This window comes from Cannabis sativa, chromosome 4 (assembly GCF_029168945.1).
Source record: "Cannabis sativa cultivar Pink pepper isolate KNU-18-1 chromosome 4, ASM2916894v1, whole genome shotgun sequence".
Classification (NCBI taxonomy): Eukaryota; Viridiplantae; Streptophyta; class Magnoliopsida; order Rosales; family Cannabaceae; genus Cannabis; species Cannabis sativa.
In genome coordinates this window covers 79797130-79817684 of record NC_083604.1, presented here as the reverse complement: position 1 = coordinate 79817684, position 20555 = coordinate 79797130, and the positions used below count along the sequence as shown (strand labels likewise).

The 20555-nt window shown below is 32.5% G+C and overlaps 4 protein-coding genes across 5 annotated transcripts; 2 read left to right on the top strand and 2 right to left on the bottom strand.

Moving 5' to 3' along the window:
* Nucleotides 1-401: 401 nt before the first annotated feature.
* LOC115712937 (membrane protein of ER body-like protein) lies at nt 402-4225 on the top strand. Of its 2 annotated transcripts, none has more exons than XM_061114935.1 (7): nt 402-693; nt 1315-1824; nt 2035-2085; nt 2458-2943; nt 3060-3248; nt 3339-3400; nt 3494-4225. In XM_061114935.1, the coding sequence occupies exons 1-7, from the start codon at nt 498-500 to the stop codon at nt 3962-3964; spliced, it is 1965 nt and encodes a 654-aa protein (XP_060970918.1). In that variant the 5' UTR covers nt 402-497; the 3' UTR covers nt 3965-4225. The 2 variants fall into 2 exon arrangements, with proteins under 2 accessions (XP_060970918.1, XP_030497226.2); XM_030641366.2 differs by having other exon boundaries at nt 403-693; nt 2458-2979.
* Nucleotides 4226-5376: 1151 nt separating this feature from the next.
* On the bottom strand, nt 5377-8379 carry LOC115712944 (uncharacterized). Its single transcript, XM_030641377.2, has 2 exons — nt 7626-8379; nt 5377-7063 (listed from the first exon to the last, which is right to left on the bottom strand). The coding sequence occupies exons 1-2, from the start codon at nt 7880-7882 to the stop codon at nt 5647-5649; spliced, it is 1674 nt and encodes a 557-aa protein (XP_030497237.1). The 5' UTR covers nt 7883-8379; the 3' UTR covers nt 5377-5646.
* A 1689-nt stretch (nt 8380-10068) lies between these two features.
* On the bottom strand, nt 10069-11875 carry LOC115712076 (DNA-directed RNA polymerase subunit 10-like protein). The gene is made up of 4 exons (XM_030640303.2): nt 11719-11875; nt 11387-11445; nt 10503-10597; nt 10069-10396 (listed from the first exon to the last, which is right to left on the bottom strand). Exons 1-4 carry the CDS (start codon nt 11752-11754, stop codon nt 10371-10373), a joined length of 216 nt encoding a protein of 71 aa, XP_030496163.1. The 5' UTR covers nt 11755-11875; the 3' UTR covers nt 10069-10370.
* Nucleotides 11876-17781: 5906 nt separating this feature from the next.
* On the top strand, nt 17782-20506 carry LOC115713043 (FHA domain-containing protein FHA2). Its single transcript, XM_030641519.2, has 3 exons — nt 17782-18615; nt 19320-19477; nt 20009-20506. The coding sequence occupies exons 1-3, from the start codon at nt 17955-17957 to the stop codon at nt 20216-20218; spliced, it is 1029 nt and encodes a 342-aa protein (XP_030497379.2). The 5' UTR covers nt 17782-17954; the 3' UTR covers nt 20219-20506.
* The last annotated feature ends 49 nt before the right edge of the window (nt 20507-20555 follow it).

Here is a 20555-nt window from a genome sequence, read left to right as displayed (position 1 = left end):
TATTTTTTTAGATGTGTTGCCTTGTAATTAATTAGTAATATTCTCTAAAAATTATTACATTAAACTATATGAGACTCGATATTTAGTTAGACCAATAGCAATATTAACACTTAAGAGAATACTAAGCACTATTAATACCTTTTACTATTTCTCTAGTAGTATTTAGTATCATTTATTGGTAATGCTTTAAAACTTAATTAATAATATTCTATAACAATTATTAAATTAAATTAAGTGAGATTCAATACTTAATTTTACCAACAATAATATTATATTTTAAATAGTGCTTTTAGCATTTCTCTAAAAATAACATTCTATTTAGGCAGAGTAGCAACCATTAACCAAAGGGTAATTAAGTAATAATCAAAGAGTGGACTCTACTTAAGTGGGGACATAGTATTGATTTTGCTTAAGGCAAAAAAGTCATACTCACAAAAAGTTGGGCTGTCTCAGACTGTGGCTGCTCTCTCTAGTGCGCTTTCTTCTACGCATTAACAATGGAGGTAGTGAAGCCATGGGAGGATGTTGAACCCGAGACAGAGGAACTCCTGTCTCTGAAAACAAGACTGCCACGTCAGCACATTGATTCTGCTGTTACTACTACCAATGATGACAACGCTGATGAGTCTTCCATGGAGAAGAATGTCAATGGAAATTCAAATAATGGGATTTCCCATGAAGGAAATGGAGGAGGTAATATCAGTAACACATAAAAATTCTCTCTTTATTGGTTTTGTAATCTTCTTCTCAGTTGGGTTTTCTGGGTTTTGAAGATTAGTCAAGTGAGGAAATTCCAACTCCAATGGTGGGGTTTGGTTGGGGTTGAGATTTTAATCTGAGTTCAGACTTTAGTATTGGCTAAAAGAATTTATTTTTTTTCATGGGTTTCACTTTCATTTATATTCTTTTGTTCACAGCTCATTTTATTGGCTGGAAGAATCAATTTAGTAGTAGAGACAATCTGTCTTTACAATGAAAAAAAAATGAAAGAGAATGTTTTTGTTTTACTTTAAGGTTCTGTTTAGTGTTTATTACAAGATTCGTCAAAAGTTTAGGGACCTACATCAGTCCTTTAAAGTTTTTTTTGTGTACTTAAAAACTAATTCAGTCCTGTATTTTTTTTTTATTATTATTTGTGGTGAATTATTGTCTCAAGTTTTATATCCAATTATTTTGTTTCCATCCCAACTTGCTAGAAATTATCTTTTTGAGAGTATCTTCACATGTACCATGTCCTGTTCCATGGCTAAAGCTGAGATTTTTTATTTATTTTTGGTTAAATTCTTGGTTGATTGACTTTAAAAATGGTTTCAGACACTAAATCCTTAAATGGGAATCATGGCTTAGAAGATGATGTTGTTGATATGACCATGTCAACGGGAAATCCAGTTGATCAAATACTGGAATTTGAAGCAAATGATGACTTAAACCTTCCATTAAGTGTTGCATCAAGCCATGAAATAGTGAGTAAGGACATGATGACTAGTTCTAATCCTTACCAAGAGGGAAATGAAATCCATTTTTCTCGAAATGATGGGACTAAGACTCAACATGTTGAAGTTGACTTGAAAGACAAAGGTGTTGAAGCCAAGTTAAGAGAGAAAACTACTGAAGAATTGAGGGAATTGTATCTTGCGAAATTATGCGAGGAGAAACCGGGTCCTCATGAGTTCTATTGTCCTAACTGTAAGACCTGCATTACAAAGGTTCTTGTTCGCGATAGAGAGGTGGAAATCAGACCTTCTACTCCAGCACCACCGCGTTCTAATCGAGTTCAATCATCTAGATGCACATCTTGCTTGAGTTTCCTTCTCATTCCTGCAGGTATACTCTTTGGTACTCTGAATTCTAGCTGTGTTGTTTATTTTAGAATTCATAACATGATTATAAATTATGATGATGATGATAAAATGGAACAGGTATAATTCATATTGAATAGGGTTAAAAATCCAATATATTTGAACTGATCTGATTTTTTTATATTCAGGGTCCTTAAAAAGATTGTAGCTTTAACCATTGCTTTCAATTTCACAGGTTGGTTCATCCCAAAATGGTCCCATGCTGCAGATAATGATTCTGATGAAGGTAACTAATTTTGATTCTTTCAACAAAAATAGTGCAGAGTTTTATAATTAGCAATTTGCATAAACTTCATATAGAATACTGAATGAATATAGTTGCAAAAAGTTTTTCAGTTTGGATCTAATCATAATCAAAAACTCGAGTTTTTAACAAAAATGAAATCACCAATTATAGTTCTTATCATAAGGTTTCATTTATCAATGGAGTAAAGAAAGCTTTTTCTTCTTTAATTTCTTTCTTAACCTTTTTAAAAATTATATTCTCTTTTGGTCTTATGATGACATTAAGTATTTTTCAGTGAGTAAACCATAGAAAATGGATCCTTGTCAATGCTGTTGCTATAGCCTATTTCTTACAAAAGTGCTCTCAATGCAGAAGTAGCAGAGCTTCCATCATATACCTTACAGGATGCGCCCGCAAGTCATGAGCAGAGCAATGAAGCTGCGACTTCCCAACCTTCTGCACCTAAACAATCTGTTGTGGCTAGGGAACCTGCCCGTGACAATACTAAGCCCGAACAAAACATTTCTAGGGGCGGTACTTGGATTGATCGCCTTCTACCATTTAACAAGACTGAAATAATACCCGGTCATGGTACTAGACCTCAACTGACTGAACAGCTACTTCCAGCTACCACAACTCCAGTAACTAAGCCTTCTCCCAATGATTCTGCAAAAGATAAAGCTGTGGAAAACATTTCCGACTTTCAAAGTCCAGTTCCACATGATGATAAGATAACATTTCCTGATCATTCCTCTGGTGTTACTGTAAATGTAATAACCAATCCCTCAACATCTGAAACTGTAACTGTTACAACAACTCGAGGACCAGAACAACACTCAGAAATAGAAACTAGTGAAGGTAAACTGGATGCTGCAGTGGGAGACAAGCACAAAGGTATGAGAATATTAGATCAATATAAACTAACTTTTAATATAATCTCTAATAAGATTATGAATTTTTATTTTTTGATGCAGGGCCACCCGAAGATGTGCGTACAGACTCAACAACCATCACTATTACATCAGAGCGTACTCCACTGATTCAACAGCAAAGGAGTCCTGCTTCGTGGGATATCGTAAAGAGCATTGTTTATGGTGGTTTAGCTGAATCACTTACAAGCTTAGGCATTGTGACTTCGGCTGCTAGTGGCAATGCCACAACATGTAAGCATCTAAGGATTTGTCAAATGAAACAATCTGTTGAATCTTGTTTAGAAATGCATATTGCTGTAACTGTGTATTTTGTAATTGCAGTGAACATCTTAGGCTTGGCATTGGCAAATCTGGTTGGCGGACTATTCATTATCGGTCACAATGTGAGTGATTCTTTCTCGCCTTTGTGTTTGTGTAACTATACTCAGAGAATCCATGTAGCGAAATTTAATGAACTTTTTTATGTGATACTACAGCTTTGGGAACTAAAAGATGACAAATCAAAGATTCCTTCCAGTGACACAGACGAACATGTGGATCGTTATGAAGAAGTTCTTGGGAAGAAAGAAAACTTCGCTCTTCATGCGCTTGTTGCCATAATATCATTCATTATTTTCGGATTAGTTCCTCCTTTGGTTTATGGGTTCTCATTTCGTGAGAGTAACGATAAGGACTTCAAGCTTGCAGCAGTGGCAGCAGCCTCTCTTGTATGCATCACAATCCTGTCGATTGCAAAGACCTACACATTGAAAACGTCCAAGTATATCCAAACAGTAACGTACTACATTGCCATTGGTCTTGCTGTTTCGGGTGCTTCTTACTTGGCAGGTGTGTTGATCAACAGGCTATTGGAGAAGGTTACCTGGTTGCAGTCAACTTCGGCTTCTGCTCTTACACTTTGTGCAAGGAATTCGGGAAACCCCGCATGGCAATGGCAATCCTTGTAAAGTAACTAGAAGGACCATACTATTTTTGTAGGTACTGTTTATCTTGAGAATGAGATTGTTGTTATGTTATGTTATGGTCTTTGCTGAGAAAAAAAGCTTTCTTTTCAATGGAATCTTCGTTTTACTTTTTGCTGCTAAGGTTTTGTTCTATTTTCATTCTTTAATTTATTTGTAGTCTGTGTTTTAGTGTCTTTGTAATAAACTTTGAAGTTCAGATTAAACAAAGAAAGAGTCAGCAAACCTCTCTTTTAAGACTTGAAAGACTTGAAAAATACTTTTCATTCTTCTAGTCAGATAAAATCAATGTTTTTTATCAAATAATGTAATTTGCGGCGTAAATACTTAAGTTTAATTTTCGGTTGTAGATAAATATTTAAGTTTAATTTTTGGCGGTAATAATACCCAAGTTATAAATTTAAAATTTTTGTAGGTATCTGGCCATTAAGTGTCAAGTTATGGCCATTAAGTGTCAAGTTAATAGCTATGTGGCAATCTTGAGGGGTATATTGAGAAATACCTCTTTTATTTATTAATTAACCAAAACTACCTTTAATTTTATATTTAATTGAAAAATACCACTTTTTATATGTAATGTACTCAAAATACCCTGATATAAGGGAGTCACATGGAGAGTATATTGATGTGACAGGGGTAAAATCGGTAAAGTTTTTAGAAAAAGAGGTAAAAATGATAGGTTTTAAAAAAGAGGATAAAAATGAAAGAGAACAATATAAAAAGTGTATAGAATCTAATTTTCTCCAATCATCTTGATTGGTTCAGATTATTAAATTTTAATTTTTTATTTAAAAATTAATTAAATATACCAATAAAAAAATGGCATGTGAATAATAATTTGACACTAAACGGTTATGTACTTACGGAAGTTTCAGAAATATAATTTATGTATTATTACCGCCATAAATTAAACTTATATATTTATTTACAATTAAAAGTTAAACTTAGTATTTATACAATAAATTACTTAATCAAATATTTAGATTTTGGCATCAATATAGTATTATCGTCATACATACTTAAATTGACTTAGACCAATTTGGTACAAGTAATTGCATCTAAGTAAATAATAAATTTGTGAAAATCTAGTTCATTATAATATATAAAATTTTCATTTTCTATCTTTAATTATTATATTTTCTCCTAAATGAATTTATATGCACAATCAAAATAACAACTTTTGTAGTTTTATTTAACTTTACATAATCAAAATTTAAAGTCTATTATGATATCACTTGGATTGGTTACTTATAAAACAAAAAAGTTACTACTAAGGAATTTCTGTTTATACAATCATTAATTGTCACCTAAAATAAGTATCCAAGCAATGAACGCTCAAACTCAAATGGTTAGGTCCAATTTACAAGGAGACACAAATTAGTAACCAAAACATGAAATAATCAACAAGACAACAACATCCCATGTAAGCATTTTCTGAGAAATATTATCAATAAAAGAATTCATAACATGACTCACTGGGAGGAAAATCACAACTTTGGCCGAATTTTCTTATTCACCTCAGATCAGTGTCATGTACAGGCATAACAAATATGGTTTACATTATGCCTAATGAAACTCTCAAATGAAATTTTCAGCTAATGAAACTGTAAAACACTATTAACTTTTGTTGTCAATGACTTTCACGTATTGCACAAGTTGAGAATCATTTAAAAGTTCCATTTTGGTGAGGAGGAACGAGGTTGCACCGACGCACTTGGTCGTGGTCTGCTAGTTTGTTCCGAGTTGTTTCGCTTCTTCATGATTGAAGATACAGTTGGGCTATAATAGTCGTTGCTTCTCTGAGAAGTAGCACCTTGAGAATACATCTTTCTTCCATGGATGAAGCTACTTTGATTTTCGAGCAAAGCCCTGCGAGCCATCGGGTTTTTTTGGACGGTTCCCCATCTATTGTAGCTCACACAGCTTTGGCTCCTGCCAACTTGCTGAAAATGTCCTTCTCTAGGACTTGTATAATTTCGGCTCTCAGCAGTTTCTGCAGAGTACATTGTCTCACCCTCACTGCTATAACCGTTTTGTTGCGCCCTTAAATTTTCAACAGGCGACGAGCTAGACTGGACTTCACTCAGAGCGCCGTTAACAGAACCTGTTGAAGAAACTTCAGCATCTGCATCAGGACTGGCTAGTCCTCTAGTCTTAATTTGATCTGTTCTTAATGGATTCTCTAATGGATTCTCTAGTGGAGGATCCTTGATAAAATTCTCACCCGAATTTGGGGGCAGTTGATTAGCTGCCCGCTGTGGAAGGGCAGGTTTAACCATTTTTGGAGGGAAATTGATATCCAAAAGCTGAACTGGAGAAGACTGTTTTTTCCGAAGAGGAACAGAATTTAACTTTGGGGTTTCATAAATTTCTGGAGTAGGAATTCCCTGTACATGCATAGTATGAGAATCTGTTATGATTTCATCTTCAACATTGTTGGCTGCAGGAGAACAGCTCGGTCCAGCCTGATCCCTGGCTTTTGAGACGGTGTTAGATGAAGATGGCGTGCCTTCATGATCTGCATCTGTTGACTTGAAAACCGGCCTCAAAGTGAAGGAAGCACACGAATGTTCACTCTTCTGGCCCGAAGACATCAGTCTTATGATTGGTAATTTCGGTTTGTTAAGATCATCAAGGCTACCTTCCCAATGCTGATTCAACCAATCACAAATGATGGGAATGGGGATACCAAATTGCATAGGAAGATCCTTTTTCCACGATGAAGAAGACGACGAAGATGTGGATGAGGATTTATTGGTTGGAGATGTTGCTATTTTCATGGGATCACAGATCATGAAAGCAAGATTGCCTTGTACATCAAAACCAGCCGAACCCGGGCTCCACATTATCCCATCAGTAGACAATTTTATGAGATTATCAGTGGCTATCACCACCTTCCCTTCACCAACTGTTAACTCCTCTTTGTCTGTATGTCCTAAAAGGTATACTGCATTTCCAAGATCCAGACTTGGTTTAAAACAAGTCTTCAAGAAGTGAAGATGTTGCCCTTGAGCATTTGAATCTCCATCCATGGTATCTAAACCAACTATTGTAAGATCTAAAACAGAGCTGGTAATGAAAAACCTACAACAAGAACAAATTGTGCTAGTAAATATCAAATTATGATCAACTAAAGGGGCCAATACCAAATACCATTCCACAAGTTAAGCGACAAACAATTAATCCTCAATCACAACCAACCAGGAATGGAGATTAAATTTGGGTAGGTGGTTCACCTCACTTGTTTCATTCAAATCAACAAATCATATGATTAGCCCCACTATGATTAGCATCACTACTACAATTCCATTCCAAGTAATCATTCTCACATTAGATCGTTAAGCAATTCAAATTTTCCCAAACACAAAAATAACAGCAAGCATCAAACACTGAGCTAAACTTTCCATTAATAGAGGTGAAAATTGTACTTGAATGAACAAACTAAAAGTATCAAAAACACTCTTTGAAAACCATCATTTGGGACCCACGAAAGGGAACAAGATTGTCCCTTTAACGAACCCAATGCAACTTAGCTAGCCTACTCAAATTAAATTGCTTCTATTCCTAAAAGAAAACCCATATCTAAGAACAACAAAACAAAACCCAGAAACCATTTTAAACAAAAGAAATATAAAACCCCATTTACCTGTGAGGAACAAGACTCGAAGCTACACCATTCTGTAGCCAGATCTCAGCGTTTTCAGCAGCACTAACTGAAGGAATATTGACATGGGTAGTCAAAAGAAGGTTCCTATGAATCAAAAAACCAGTACCGGAGATCTCATTTCCGGTACCTGAGATTCTAGCCATGGCCGGAGCTTTACTAGTAAAAATGGCACCTTTCATTCTCTCAGACTTACTCACTCCCTTACAAAAACACCACGATTCTCTCAGACCCACCATTATTTTAAACTAAAGCTTGAAACTTTAAGTAAAGATTCGGCAGGTTCAAGTAATTTGGTTATGAGAAATGGCATTATAGTTTGGTTATCTGAAATGGGTTTCCATGGCTCTTTTATTTTTGTTGTGGAGTAGAAGAAAATGACAGAAGGGAATAGAGTGTGTTAGTAGAAGAACCGTCGAGGTGGTCGTGAAATGAGTAAAGAAGGTTTTTGGGTTTCAAATGAGCTGGAATTTTGGCCTACAAGGAAAATTTGTACAACTCCAAGAAAAAAATAATAATTAAAGAGTATTTTTTATTTTGAAAAATTAAGAGTAAAAGAAAAATTGAGAATGAAAGAAAGAAAAAGGATAAAGCTTTGCTTGAGAGAAGTGGCAAATTTGGGAGACAGAATCTCTTCATTTACTGTCGGTAAACATTCATACTATTTATGGATAATTATACAGATACAATAACTTATTATTTCAGATTTTTTGTTTCATTTTAGTTAAAAGATTTTGAAAAATTCCATGGTGCACCTATACATTAATAGAGTTACATATAGTTTTTTGCACCGATAAATAACCTTTGGCTAGAATAAATAAAAATATAAAAATATAAATATAAAAATGGAATAAAATTAAATCTAAAATGTATAAAAAAATAATTTTTTTTAATTTGGCACTGGAATGATTTTTATAGTCATTCACTAACATGATTGGAAAGTCATTTAGGGTTCGTTTGGAACGTCGTATTAGATCGTATTGTATTGTATTGTATTATATTGAATTGGATTATATATCATATTTTTATATAATACTATGTTAAACTTTAATTTATACTAAAATATTATGTATTTAGGTGTCCATAAAAGTTATTACCACATATAGTTTTACATAAAAATACTTTATAAAATACAATTCAATATAATACAATACAATACAATACGACTTAATACGGCGTTCCAAACGAGCCCTTAATTAAAATGACATTCTAATATTCAATTAAAAAATTAATTTATTTCCATTCCATAAGGCCACCTAAAATTTTTTGGTTGTAAATTTCTAAAAAATTCTTAAAATTTTAACATGTGGAAAATAATATTCAAATAATATATTGGATGTGTTATTGCATGTATATAATAATCTGTTTACATTCTATACTGTAAATTATTATAATTTTCTTAAAATAAAAATTAAAATTATAACTATTCAAATATTAAAATTATAGTGGGAGTAGTGACAGAACTACTTATTAAGATAATGTGTTGTAGTCCTCTTAATTTTTTAATTATATATCATTTTCTAATTTACCTCTCAAAAGTATTTTTTAACATTTTGCCACCCCTCCAAATTGAGTGAGAGTGTACCATTTTGCGATTTGCATCTTAGAGACACAAAGATTTTTGTCATTGGTAAGAAGACAATGTAAACTTTAATAATTGTTTAATCCTATTACTATCTATCTCTATGTTTTGAGCCGTGGGTAGATTGGAAAAAAGGCAACTTTGTATAAAAATATGATTTTGAAGACCAAATATGTTTTCTTCCAATTATAAAATTGACATTAACAAAGATTGATGCTTTTAATATGCAGGAAAATGGGCATCACTCATTTTATTAGGGACATATAATTCCAAACATGTTTGACTATTGAAGAAACAAGTAACCAGCTTTGAAGTGGGAAACAAGCACAATGCATGTGATTCCAATCAATCAATAATTGAAATATTTCGTGTGAGCCATGTGTACAACGGGCCCTAAGAGAAGCTATATTCATAATTGACAAAATATCATAAGTTCATAACCCTCAAAAACTAATCACTTTAGAATCAATTAACATTGATAATCATGATATATTTCGATACAAAACAAATTACTTAGTTTGACTTGGCCACTTGTGGTCTCTAATCTTTGTTCTCAATAGTATAATCGATTAATCTAAACAATCACAGCAAATCTTCTTTGCTACCCAACAGAAAGTTATCTTTGACTTGACCATGTATGCATAGATACAAATCAATTTAGAATAACAAAGATGGTATGTACCTAATAATTTGAATTAGATTTTACCATAAAACCAAATTCAATGACATTGTATATGTTGGAATGAGATTTTGATTTTATCTACCTTGTCCTGAAGAGGGTTTATTAACAATTATTAATACATGGAAATCATACTCCAAACTTGCAGCATCCAAACCATGGAATAATGAAAAATCCAAGATATATACTTTGATCATTTAACTAAGAAAGAGTTAACAGCAATGATGATAATAATCCCATCAAACCAATCCAAAGTTCATGTAGAAACTTTTAAGACAAATTTCCAAGACAACTTAGTATTGTTAAACCCATATAGGCATATTCAAGGAGCAATTCATCATCAAAACAACGAATATGATTACTGTTTGTCTTCCTAACTTACATCACCATTTCATTTAACACCTAGAACACAGAAGCATATTCAAAACAACCAACTTCAAGCCCCTTGTAACGCCTTTAACTTTCATCAACTGCCCTCACTTTTGTCCATAGCTGGAATTGAGTACAATAGTAGAGTGAGATCATCATTGACCCAAAGGGAAAAACATATTAAAACTTTTCAAAATTGTCACGTAGAGAATAGAGAGAAAGAACTTACTATTGTAGTTAAGAAGCTTCTCGATGAGATCAACATGAGTCATGAGCATTCGTCTGCAACAGTAACGAACCAAGCCTAATGCATCAAGAGCATCTCTGCACGCCAATGATAAAAAGTCACCAATGGAACTTCTCCAAGTCTTTTAAGAGGCAATGTTAGATAATAGGCAGGGCAAAACTAGGAATAAATTAACAAGTCCAACTTCACTGCACTTGAAAAATGCAATATATGAACCTTGAACATGTAACTCCACAACCGTAAGCTAGGAAACCTTAAAACTTATAAAATCTTTAACAACTAACAAGCCCCCAAAATCCACACCTTATCACACTTCAGGACACTATGCATTGGAATAAGCTTCCATAAGTAAAATAGGTGATTGATAATGACATGGTTAGATTGAAAGTAACCATAGCAATTAAAGACCTAAACAACGGACCTTATAACAAACTCTGCACATGAAAACCCATACAGCAATAAGAGAAGATTAAAGTGTTGTTCAATGTTAGGATCCCAGATTGACTGTATTCTCATCTCTCTAAAACTAGTCTTTTGGGGTGAGTTCTACCTAAGTAGTTGTAATAAATGATATTAGAATCATGCAACCTCAAATGAGACCAATGTCGCGAAAGGGGTGACCTGTGGAGATGCCCAGAGCGAGTCCAGCTCTAACAGGGTGTATTATTAGGACTCACATCGAAGTGTGAGATTGGTTGGTGCGGTGGTTTATAACTACTTGGCCCTCTCCTCTCTTAGGCCAGTCTTTTGAGAGTGACTTCTACCTAAGTGGTGTGGTTCTAACATTGTAAGCCTTTCTACTATTCTAGCTAAACAAGGCTCAATAGAAGTACATACATATATCATAAACTTCAAATTCTACTCACCCTTCAGAATAATCAGCCTGGAGAAGATCAAGGTAAGTGTCCCACTTGTTCCCAATTACCTACATCAACAATTTAAACACAAACCAAAATTAACTAATTAAAATATAATAGATAAAAAGAACAAAAACTGAACTTTCATCTTCTCATTAAGCAATCAAACATACATTAACAAAGCATTTCGACTAAAAACTAAAGGAAAATAGGAATGGCCATCTTAAACATTGAAACTTTAACGGAAAAGGAAAAAAAAACTTAAAACCCTATCAAATCCCTACAAAATAATGAAGTGAAATTAGTTTAAAAGGGAACATAGGATTAGAATCAAGAAATACCTTGCCACAAGTAAAGCAACGGACAGGGATAATCATCTTCAACCTCTCGTTACGGCGGCTTCTACAGTTGTAAATCTCTCGAAGTTTTTGGTCTCAAAGTGGAGAAAGCTTAAACCTTTGACTCTTTAAAAACTGAGGGCAGTAGTGATTTTAATTTATAGGCCTTTTTTCTGTTTAGGGGTTTATAATTTGGGAAATTCTATTTTTACCCACAAAATGATAATATTCTTAAAAATAATTTTTGAAATTAAGCATAAAATAATTTTTAAAAATTATTTTTAATATTTTTTTAAACAAATATTTTCATATTATTTGATGTTAATTTTAACATTTATTTTAATTTTTTATTTTAATTATTTTGTTATGGTAAAGTAATTGAGGCATTTTTAACTATTTCTTCTATCAGTTACCGATCCGAAATTGCAGAAATTCTTAGTGTCAAAGAAGCACTTAGTTGGATAAAGAGGAATAACAAGTCACATGTCATTTTAGAGACGGACTGCATTTTAGTTGTTCAAACTATTCTTAGTTCGGTATCTATGCCTTCTATTTTTGATTTATTTGTTCAAGATTGTCAATTTATTTTATCTTCTTTAATTAATGTTTTCTATTGGTCATGTTAAACGGTCTGCTAACAAAGCCGCGCACTGTATGACACGTGGTGCTTGTTATTGGTCAGGTCGTCTTTTTACTGAGAGCGATGTTCCCCTTGCTCTTCAGTCTATTGTTTTAGCGGATGTTTCTATCTAAAGTTTACTTTCATTTAAAAAAAAAATTATTTTGTTATAATATTTAAAATATAATTTATTTTTAAAATATGAAAAAAAAAATCCTAACTCATAATATTGTCCCACTAGCCAAACATATTCAAAAAAATAAGTAGATTACCATCTAATATTAATGAATATATTAAAATCTCAAAATTATCTAATATAAGTGTCACTATTATTTTTTATTTTATTCATAATCTAATAAAAAATACCTACATGGGAGTCATACAAAAAAAGATGTTTTACACAACATATTATTTTTAAGTTAATTTTAATACTATACCATCAAAATAATTTTTCCTTACATTTTTACAAATTACTTTTTTTTATTTTTATTATTTTTATAATTTCACAAAATTTTAATAAAAACAACAAGAAAATAACAAATTGTTAAAAAAACAATATTAAAATACACTAACATGAAATCAAGAGTCTCTATTTCTATTAAAAAAACTTAACATCTATAAAAGTATTTCAAAATCTATCCAACCGTATTTTTATAATTTTTGTTAATCCTTATTTATTTTTTTATTATGAAAAATTTCCTTAAAAAATCTAATACAATTTGTTTAGGTACTAAAAAAAAACTCTTTCTATAAGTGCAAAAATACCTAAGAGAGAGTAAAATATATTTAGAAAAGAAATACAATATTAAATTGGGGGCAAAAACGTAAAACATGTGTGCAATACTAAAATAATTCATGATAATTAAGCACCGTTTTGAAACGATTCATTGCATAATTTCATCCCACCTATAAATATTAAGACTTAGAATAATGAGAGAAAACATAATCAATTCATTCTACATAAAATTCTCTTCTTCTTATTCTTCTTCTTCTCCATAAAAATATTAATGGAGGAGGAATTAGAAATAGAATATGGGAAATTGGTGGGAGATAATTTTGAATATCGCATTTTCACTTCTTCTATAATATTGGGTCGTAACAAATCAAGTAAAAGGTACAAAAAGGTAAAAGTTGATGTCGACTTGTGTAGCCTTGGGGGTATCAAGGACTTGATTTCGGGCCACCATGCCCGAATCTTCTATGACTTCTACCGTTGTTGTTTCGCGATAGAAGTCCTCGGTAGATGTGGTTGTTACATCGACGGTGTTCTTCATCTCCCCGGAGACCCTCCTGTCAAGCTTCAACCCAATAATTTGGTTAAGATTGGAGGCATAGAGTTCTACCTTGTGCCTACACTATTATTTGGGTATATTTTCACTTCATTTCTCTCTTTGAAAAATTAATTCTATTGTTTTGTTAATTGTGTAATTAAATTATTTATTTATTTTAACGTATTAAATGTTCACATTAATTTTCATGACCGTTTTTTTACTATAATATATATGTCCTTATATATAAATATTAGTATGACCAAATTCTATGTACAAAGTTGGCCTAGTTTGATTTTGCTGAATGCAATAATTATCAATTTATATAAATATATTTTTATTTTATTTGTTCTATGTAGGATTTTGACTGTACTGTCACATATCCATTGTAGAAAATTGGAGTTACAGTCAATTTTTCATTACAACTTTATAGTTAATTTTTGTGTATAAAAAATATATATATTACAATATTTTTTTTTTCCATAACAATATTTATTATACTTAGAACATCATTATTGTAAATTTTTAATTTTTTTTGAATAATTTAGGCTTGAAGTATTACGCGTGGTTAATTGGGATTCAAAAACTCTATTTTCGGTATTATAAACTATAACGATAATATTATGAAAAAATATTCCGATGTATAATTTTGGGTGTTAATATTAACTAAAAGATTGTTATTAACACTTTTCTTAGAGAAATTAAAATGTTCCTTCTAAAATCATTTTTTGTCAAAATTCCTCAATTTTTTTAAATAAATTTTAATCACGCTCATAGTATTGATTTAATTATCAAAATTTTATTGTAGATTTATAAGTGTAATATAAAACTTACAAATTATTTACATGAGCAAGTTCGACTTTGGACATAGATCTGTGTCTAAGACTCACCTAATCTAATAACTCAAGTTTTTTTTTTTTTATAAAAAAAAAATACACATTTTTTTACTATTTTGATAAGTACCAAATTTTTTAAATAAGAGTCTCAAAATAATTTTTTTATAGGAGAAACATACATATTTATGTTATTTTATTATGTTTGATAAATTTCAATCACACTCCAATAGAAATTAAGATGTTAGTACTCAGCAATATCTCCTACTAATACTTACTTACTATAAGATTAAAGTAAAATACACAATATTTGATCATTAATTATCATTTTTGTTCTTGTAATTCTAATTCAATGGATTAATGATGGGCAATAGTGCTTCAAATTCAATGGATACAACAAGTGGTTATAATAACGAGAAGGAGGTAGGATTTGCTAAACTAATAGGAGACAATTTCGAGTATTACATGCAAACTTACTCCATAAGATTGGGTCGAAATTCAAAGATATCATCAGTAGACATCGACCTCTCAAGCCTCGGCGGAGGCAGGAACATATCACGCTACCATGCCACCATCTTCTACGACTTCTCGCGCCGTTGTTTTGCCCTAGAAGTACTCGGTAGGAACGGGTGCTTCGTTGATGGAGTTCATCACAGCGCGGGTTGTTTCCTAGTTCAACTCAAGTCCAAGAATTTGCTTAAGATTGGTCGCAAAGAGTTTTACTTTATGCTCCCGCTTAAAAGTATTTTGAATAGTGGGCCGGTAGCTATGGGCCATGATGGTGGGCCTGGGGCTGGGCCTGGTGGGGCTGGCTGGAAAAGGAAGTGTGATGATGAAGATGATCATGGCATAAGTGGTGGTGGTGGTGGTTGTGGTGATAATGATATGGAGATTGAGAAAGAAGGATATTTGGGTTTTTTCAACTGAATAAAAAGATATAGAGTATGCAAATGTGATAAGAGTTCAATTTGAATTGTTATTGAATGTGCATGAATTCAAATTGTAATGTAATGAGGTATAATGTCTATTGATAAACTAGTTATTTATACTTTTTTTTTTTGCCTAAAATTATGATTTATACATTAATATTTTGAAAATAACCCCAAACTATATCAAGTGTTATATGAAATGAGATTTATGTTAAGTTTCATTTTACTTTTTCTACTGGGTCGACTTTGAAAATTTGTAAGGTTTTATGACAAAAAGCATTATTGAGCTTTATATTTTTTAAAAAGAAAAAAATAATTTTGCGGCTTTGGGCTCGGTGGCCCTTAAGCGTGGGTCTAGCCCACCCCAGCTCAATCTAGCCCGCCCTAGTGGCTTGGCTATGAAATTGTTGATATCACTCTTTGCTAACTGATTTGTATAAATGCATGTATATTTAGAGGATATGAGATAGTGTGAGAGTATTGCTATTAAGCATTATTAGCACTACCGAAAACAACGCTTTGTAATTGATTAGTGATATTTTATAAAAATTATTCCATTAAATTATATGAGATTTGATATTTAATTGTACCAAATATTGATATGACATATTAGAGTATGTTAAACACTTAATGCCTTTTAGCATTTCTTTGTACAGTGTGAAAATAGTTTTTTTTTTTTTTAAAAAAAAAATATATGTAACTTCTTTCTTTCATATAGAATCATATCATCTACAATTTACAAGATTTACAAGATAGAATTTGGAACTTACCAATCTAAACTAAAAAAGGAGAAAATCTTCATTTTATCCCAACTGATTTGCCAGACATTTTTACCATTTGAGCAAGAGACCGAATGAATCTTGCACAAACATGGTAATATATATAGATTTTTTTTTTTTCCAAAATGTAAAGTACTCAATCAAAAGTGCTACAACACATTTCTTAAAAGAAAAATAAAATTGTAGGTAAGAAATGTGTAGTGATCATTTTATGATATATTTGAATATTTTATTTAATTGTGTGGATACTCTAATTGATGATATTAGTATTAATTTGTATCTTCTAAATTTTTCAGATTGTTAAAAAATTTATTAGTATTTATTTTTCAGATCGTTGGATCTAATAACTTCCGCCTAATTATATTCAATTTTACTAACAGATACTTGACATGAATGGAAATTCGAAAGACACAATTTAATACATGTTAAAGTTAAAACTTAAAAGCCACAATTCGATACATGAACAATCGCTATGTTAGGCGTAAGTTAGTAAAATCGAACGAAATAAGACGGAAGTCGTTAAATCCAATAATTTCAATAGTTCAATTTTTTTTAACAGTATGTAAAATTTAGGAGCAGAATTTGGTATATCAAAATTTGGAGGAAAATAAAATCTTAATTAACCCTTTTTTTTTTTGTCACACTACAAAATATTAAATAAAATTATACATATCAAAATTTAGGGGGTATGATTTGATACATGTCAAAGTTTGGGAACATCATTTGGCACATATTAAAATTTGAGGGGCACGATTAGGCACAAGGACAATCAAACACATTAGTAAAATTAAATGAAATTGGACAAAAGTCTTCAATTCAATAATCTCAATAGTTCGGAAAGAATTTTAGACAACCTAAAAAATTACGAACATAATTTATTAAGTATTGTTATTAGGCACTAGTAATGTCTAACACATTCTAGACATACCACTTTACAATTAGTTAGCGATACTCCTTAAAAGTTATTACGTAAAATTATATGAAACTCGATACTTAATTGTAAAAATAGCGATATTAACACGTAGAATGATGCTAAATATCACTGTACCTTTTAATATTTTTTTAAATTGAATACATATCAAAATTCGGAGTAGAAAAATATTATTTAATTTGAACAATTTTCCAATAAGATGTTTATAAAAGAGTAATTTGCGGCGAAAATACTAAGTTTAACTCTCAGTTGCAGGTAAATACTTAAGTTTAATTTTTGACGGTAATTTATATTTTTAAAACTTCTGTAGATAGCTGACTATTAAGTGTCAAGTAAGAAAATATTATGTGGATATTTTGACAATTAATAATAAAATTTCTAAAAATATAACTTAAGTATTAGGGGAATTACCCTATATACTATTTTTTAACTTTTTTTTTTCAAATTTACGGTTTGGGTTTCTAAAGTGGTTACAGTGCTAGTTGCAATAGGATTTCTATACGATTTTTTGTTGCAATTTAGGTTGCAGCTAGTTGCAATAGGAGTTTTTGGGTATAATTTCGTAAAAATGTAAAAAAAAATTATTTTAAAGTATAAAAATAAAAAAACACGTAAATATTATTATCGTCAAAAGTTATATATTTAGTTGTAACTAAAAATTATACTTTATTATTTATGCCCTAAATGGCATTTTATAAATTTGTTATTACGAAGAAGAGAAGCATACGAAATCCCGTCCGAGAATATGAAATTACTGGTATCCAAACAGGTCCAATTGAGCCCAATTTACCAATTACCAGTTACCACTATTACACTTTCTCTCTCTAAACTCCTCTCTCTCTTCTCTTCTCGCTCAGAATAGAATTGTTGATCCAATTCAATGGGGGCTACCAGTAGCGACGTCGAAGCAGGTTTCGCCAAGCTTCAAGGCGAGGATTTCGAGTACTACATGCAGACTTACTCCATAATCTTAGGCCGCAATTCCAAGAAATCCAACGTCGATGTCGACCTCTCAAGTCTCGGTGGCGGCATGAATATATCCCGTCACCACGCACGCATCTTCTACGACTTCTCCCGCCGTCGTTTTGCCCTCGAAGTCATCGGAAAGAATGGCTGTCTCGTTGAGGGTGTTCTTCACCTACCTGGAAACCCTCCCGTCAAGCTCGATTCTCAGGATCTGCTTCAGATTGGGGATAAGGAGTTTTACTTCTTGCTTCCCGTTAGGAGTATTTTGGGTGGGCCGGTTGGGCCAAGACATTACGTCGGTCACGGTTCTTCCGTTCCCGCGGCGGCGGTTGCAGGCGGAGCAATTGTTCCTGCTCATTATAATTATCACGTTGGGTCTGGTCCTGCTGGGGCTGGATCGGTTGGGAAGAAGGGGAGAGGAAGGGAGTATTATGAAGAGGAGTATGATGATGATGATGAATTAGGTGGTGGCGGTGGTGGTGGTGGGAGTAGTGGTAAGAAATCGAGAAGAGAGGGGTATGATGGTTATGGCTATGGTGGTGCTGGAGGTTCCAGCGGCAAGGCTGGGGCTTTAGGTTAGTTTTTTTGTTTGGTTTTTAATGATTAAACTTCTTGTTATCTAAATAGAAAGTTTAGCAATGGAAAGTTTTTTTTTTTTTGTACAAAACAGAGATATTAAGGATGTGATTTTGGGATATTACTTATATGGTTATATAATTAACACTTCACTTTGAATTATGTTGTAGGATTAAATGTTTTATCTGTTTGAAATTTTGGGTAATGGTGTGATTGTTGTTTGGAAGTTTGTAATTTGTTATACTATGAATCAATGCGAGTACTTATTGAAGAAGACTTTGAAAGCTATGATTTTGTAAATCATGAGTTTGTATATACATTCTGGGCTTTAGAGGGTTGCTAAAACCAAGTAAGGTTTGCTATTTTGAACCTACATTTGTGGCTTAGAATTATTATCTTTGTTTCTAAATTAGGAACAGACGAGAGTGGATGTAAACATGGACAAATATTTAGGTTCCAAATCAACTTTAGAAACTGTTTTAAAGGTTCATTTTGTGTCCATCTTATGGTTAAACAACTTATGAGATGTCTAAGGATCTTTTTCAGGATATCATATGACTTGTTGCCCGCTTTCATTTTCGTGTTTAGTTTTCCCACAAGTTGCAGCAGCTCTCTCTTTGGTGTATTAAGTGTAATATTCAGTGTTGTAATCAATTCAATATATTTACTCAATTTCATTAGCGTTCATCTCCGGTCCTTGCAGAGAAGAAGGGAGATGGAAGGTCAAGAATTGATCGAGATAGCGATAACCAACAGCTTCTGCAGTTGGAGGAAAAGGATGTTGTGTCATCTGTTGCTACAGTGCTTTCTGATTTATGTGGTCCTGGAGAGTGGATGCCTATGGAGAAACTTCATGCTGAGGTTAGTCTTTCATCCTTTCCTATTGAATGTGTTGTGAGAATAGAATGAAATTGAAAGGATCTAACCTTACACCTACCCGATGAGAGATGTAAATTCTTTGTATGGGAGTAATTTTCTCTTGAAGTTGATGCTGAATTAGTTATGTCTCTCTTTAATGTCAAATCAGATTAGGCTGTAGGCCATCTTACCTTTTCTTTTCTCCTTTGACCTACACAGTTACTGATTTTCTTTTTCCATGTCCTTTAGTTTAGTTATCGGTAGTGATAATTCACAGCCGAGGTAGTTATTTCTGATCTACCTTGAGATATTTCTCCTAGAAGAAAGGGAAAATCTAGGCTTTAAGATTCCACAATGAGATAATTTTAGTGGAGTCTACTGTGGGTTGTTGGCTTGGGATCCTGTGTTAGGTCTAAGTCTTCGGTTGTGTGTTTACGAGAGTATTATGGCCTCATTGTGTTTCTTTTTCTTTATCTTACATCATTACATGTGAACCTTTTTAAGATTCCTAACTCCAATGTTACTCTTCTTCAGTTGATGGAGCAGTTTCGTAATGTTTGGCATCATAGTCGAGTAAGGAGATATCTTACATCTGAGGATTGGCCCGGTCCTGAATCAAAGGGAAAACCATGGTATGGCCTTCTAATGTTGCTCAGGAAATACCCGGAACACTTCGTCATCAACACAAGATCGAAGGGCCGTGTCACTCTCGAATTCGTTTCTCTTGTCTCTCTTCTTTCGTAACAACATGAGACGACATTGGGTAGACCGTTGATTATGACCGTTCACAGTTGGGCAAGTTCTACTGCCAATGGTAGAAGTGTAGACATTTTGGTTAGCCCCGTTCTGTATGAATTATGATCTTATGTAAAATCACTAACCAGGAATGAATTAATTTGGCATAATTTAGGGATTTTACTTTTGCCACTAAAACTTTATGTAAATAGTGGTTATTGGTCAAAGAGCGAAGTAACTCTTAATTAATGCCTAGTTGTGTTTTAGATTATGTTAAACAAAGTTCAATTTCTTCAACTTTACTTTTGTTTAAGAACACAGATATCATTAGCAAGGAATCAGTATA

Excerpts from the sequence above, each read along its gene's own strand:
- LOC115712937 (XM_030641366.2), top strand. The coding sequence starts at position 498 with ATGGAGGTAGTGAAGCCATGGGAGGATGTTGAACCCGAGACAGAGGAA. Across the intron at positions 694-1,314 it reads CCATGAAGGAAATGGAGGAG|ACACTAAATCCTTAAATGGG; the intron begins GTAATATCAGTA and ends AAATGGTTTCAG. Across the intron at positions 3,249-3,338 it reads TAGTGGCAATGCCACAACAT|TGAACATCTTAGGCTTGGCA; the intron begins GTAAGCATCTAA and ends TTGTAATTGCAG.
- LOC115712944 (XM_030641377.2), bottom strand. The coding sequence starts at position 7,882 with ATGGTGGGTCTGAGAGAATCGTGGTGTTTTTGTAAGGGAGTGAGTAAG. Across the intron at positions 7,064-7,625 it reads TCGAGTCTTGTTCCTCACAG|GTTTTTCATTACCAGCTCTG; the intron begins GTAAATGGGGTT and ends TTCTTGTTGTAG.
- LOC115712076 (XM_030640303.2), bottom strand. The coding sequence starts at position 11,754 with ATGATTATCCCTGTCCGTTGCTTTACTTGTGGCAAG. Across the intron at positions 11,446-11,718 it reads GTTGCTTTACTTGTGGCAAG|GTAATTGGGAACAAGTGGGA; the intron begins GTATTTCTTGAT and ends TTGTTGATGTAG. Across the intron at positions 10,598-11,386 it reads CAGGCTGATTATTCTGAAGG|AGATGCTCTTGATGCATTAG; the intron begins GTGAGTAGAATT and ends ATTGGCGTGCAG.
- LOC115713043 (XM_030641519.2), top strand. The coding sequence starts at position 17,955 with ATGGGGGCTACCAGTAGCGACGTCGAAGCAGGTTTCGCCAAGCTTCAA. Across the intron at positions 18,616-19,319 it reads CGGCAAGGCTGGGGCTTTAG|AGAAGAAGGGAGATGGAAGG; the intron begins GTTAGTTTTTTT and ends CGGTCCTTGCAG. Across the intron at positions 19,478-20,008 it reads TGGAGAAACTTCATGCTGAG|TTGATGGAGCAGTTTCGTAA; the intron begins GTTAGTCTTTCA and ends ACTCTTCTTCAG.